Consider the following 2209-nt stretch of genomic DNA (forward strand, 5'->3'; position numbering starts at 1 on the left):
TTTGATTTGATATGTCACTGGCAGCATTCATATGTAACAAACACATCTTGTTAATTAGTAGGATACATACAATTTGATACAAGTAAGGGTACCAAAGTGTGCTTACTATGAAATAATTACAAGTGAACACATATTGATAGAACTATAACCTTTGTCTTTGAAACGACAAAGAAACACCTTAAATTGATCTTGAGTTTTTGACTATGACACTTATACATGTCATTTTTTCATTACTGTTAGGCCCTAAAGATTTTGCCCTAACAGTGGGAAATGCTTACTTCCTGTCATTTGTTATGGACAAATTTGGTATGGACTCACTTGATGCAGAACCAAAACACCTTCACCTGAAGACCAACATCAAATTTATGCAAAATAAGTACAAGAAAGATGTCTTTCACAGCATCATGGATGAGGTTATACAGGAGCTTGTGTGCACTTCTCCAAAGGAGGTAAACAACAATAAACAAATCTCACAGTTTACATGTGTCATACAATTTATCAAAAGGAGATAAACAACAATAAACAAATCTTTTACATGTGTCATACAATTTATCAAAAGGACGTAAACAACAATAAACAAATCTGTTTACATGTGTCATACAATTTATCAATAGATTTTAATTTAATAACATTTTCTAAAAATGTGTTTCACAAATTTAAACTACACATAACTATCAATACAGTGCTCTTTTTAATTAGAACTGTGTTGGTGATACATGCAAGACTATAAATGGTGTCTTCCAACATTAACCCAACCATTCTATCTTTTCTATAATAACGTACTATTTCATATTCAGGAACATGAAGTTTTACTGAATGTGGATATCTTGGACACTCACCTTGCAGTCAATAGCGTAGTGGATGGAAGAATGCTCAAGTTTGATTTGAATATTAACAACAACAACGTCATATTTAACGTTACACCGGAACAGGCTAAACACGGAGTCACAGTTGATATCTGTTTGTCAAATCATAAAATCCCAGTCAGGATTATAAAATCTGAAGCAGGAGAATCGGATGATTTACACAATTACGTTATGCAGTTCCTTCAGTGGTACCTTTGGATTTTAACCTTCACAGATGCCATTAAGGAGATTCAGAGAGAACAAACATGACATTGAAATTTTGCTAGATGAAGGGTACCGGAATCGGCCGAGGTTTGCCGATTGAGTGGCCCGCAATAAGCTTTATCGTTTAATTTAGCGTAGTAGTAGGAAATCAAGTAACAAGGTCAAGATGTAAGAGACCGCGCGAGATGTCACATCCAGGTTGTCGGCGCGGTTATAGGTCTAAGGGAGATAACTCTACCCAAAATTCACCACACTCTTCCCTGTTTTATGAAGGCCCCCTCTTGAGGTTGAAAGCTGCTGATCAGGAATCATGAGGTAGCAGATCCTCTGGTGTTGTTCAAGATGCTGGAGATGTTTGTTTTCTGGTGGATTTGGACAAGGTCGGGTCACCCCTTAAGCATAGGGGACCCTTAGCAGGAACACAGTTTCACCGTGCCCAGTAGTGGAAGTTCGGGCCCATACTTCATAGATCTAATTCTGTTGATGGGCTTATCTTAAAAGTGCCCTCCTCCATGGTACAGGACCATTAAAAATATAAAATTTATGGTTGGCAATAGGCATACTGTGCCTCCACTTGTATGCTGACTGTGACAGGGAGTTGATAACACAATCCCACCCCTGAGCAGATAACCGCTCAAGGGGCCGATCCCTCACAGTTTCCGGAGACGGTTGAGCAGAAAACCACTCTGTCTCTAAAGGCCCAGAGGCTGCCTGGGAGGCAGAGAATCGTCTCTTTCTGAACCTCCGTATTGATAGCTGACTTAAATAGGGCTTCTGATTAAAAGCTGTCTCCCAACTGTACAATGTGATCCCATTTACCTGGGTCACAAAAATACACAGGGATTTTTACTGTCCTTGCTCTTATTACTAAACATAGGAACACAGCAGTGCCGTGTAATTTATCTCCCATTAAACTACTGCCTAGTCACCCCCACACCAGTCTAATCAACTTTTGGGATGCTCTTGTCTACCAAGCTGTGCTGGTGAGTACCCCACTCGAGTGGGTTACAGTGCTATCCGATTGCTCCGCGACAGTGGCCAGACTTCTATAATCGTAGCCCCCTGTCCTTTGCAGAGTTTCCCGCCATAGTCTCGGGTAGCGCTTCACTCAAACAGTTCCCTGGCCCCTGCAAACGTGT

The 2209-nt window shown here is 40.3% G+C and overlaps 1 protein-coding gene across 1 annotated transcript; it reads left to right on the top strand.

The window, feature by feature from the left end:
* Positions 1–240: 240 nt before the first annotated feature.
* LOC110441009 lies at positions 241–1149 on the top strand (the record flags this gene model as incomplete). The annotated part of the gene is made up of 2 exons (XM_021484115.1): positions 241–449; positions 798–1149. Coding segments are annotated over 2 exons (527 nt in total), but the record flags the coding sequence as incomplete, so codon positions are not given.
* Positions 1150–2209: the final 1060 nt, after the last annotated feature.

Source organism: Mizuhopecten yessoensis, unplaced genomic scaffold, assembly GCF_002113885.1.
Source record: "Mizuhopecten yessoensis strain PY_sf001 unplaced genomic scaffold, ASM211388v2 scaffold714813, whole genome shotgun sequence".
NCBI lineage: Eukaryota > Metazoa > Mollusca > Bivalvia > Pectinida > Pectinidae > Mizuhopecten > Mizuhopecten yessoensis.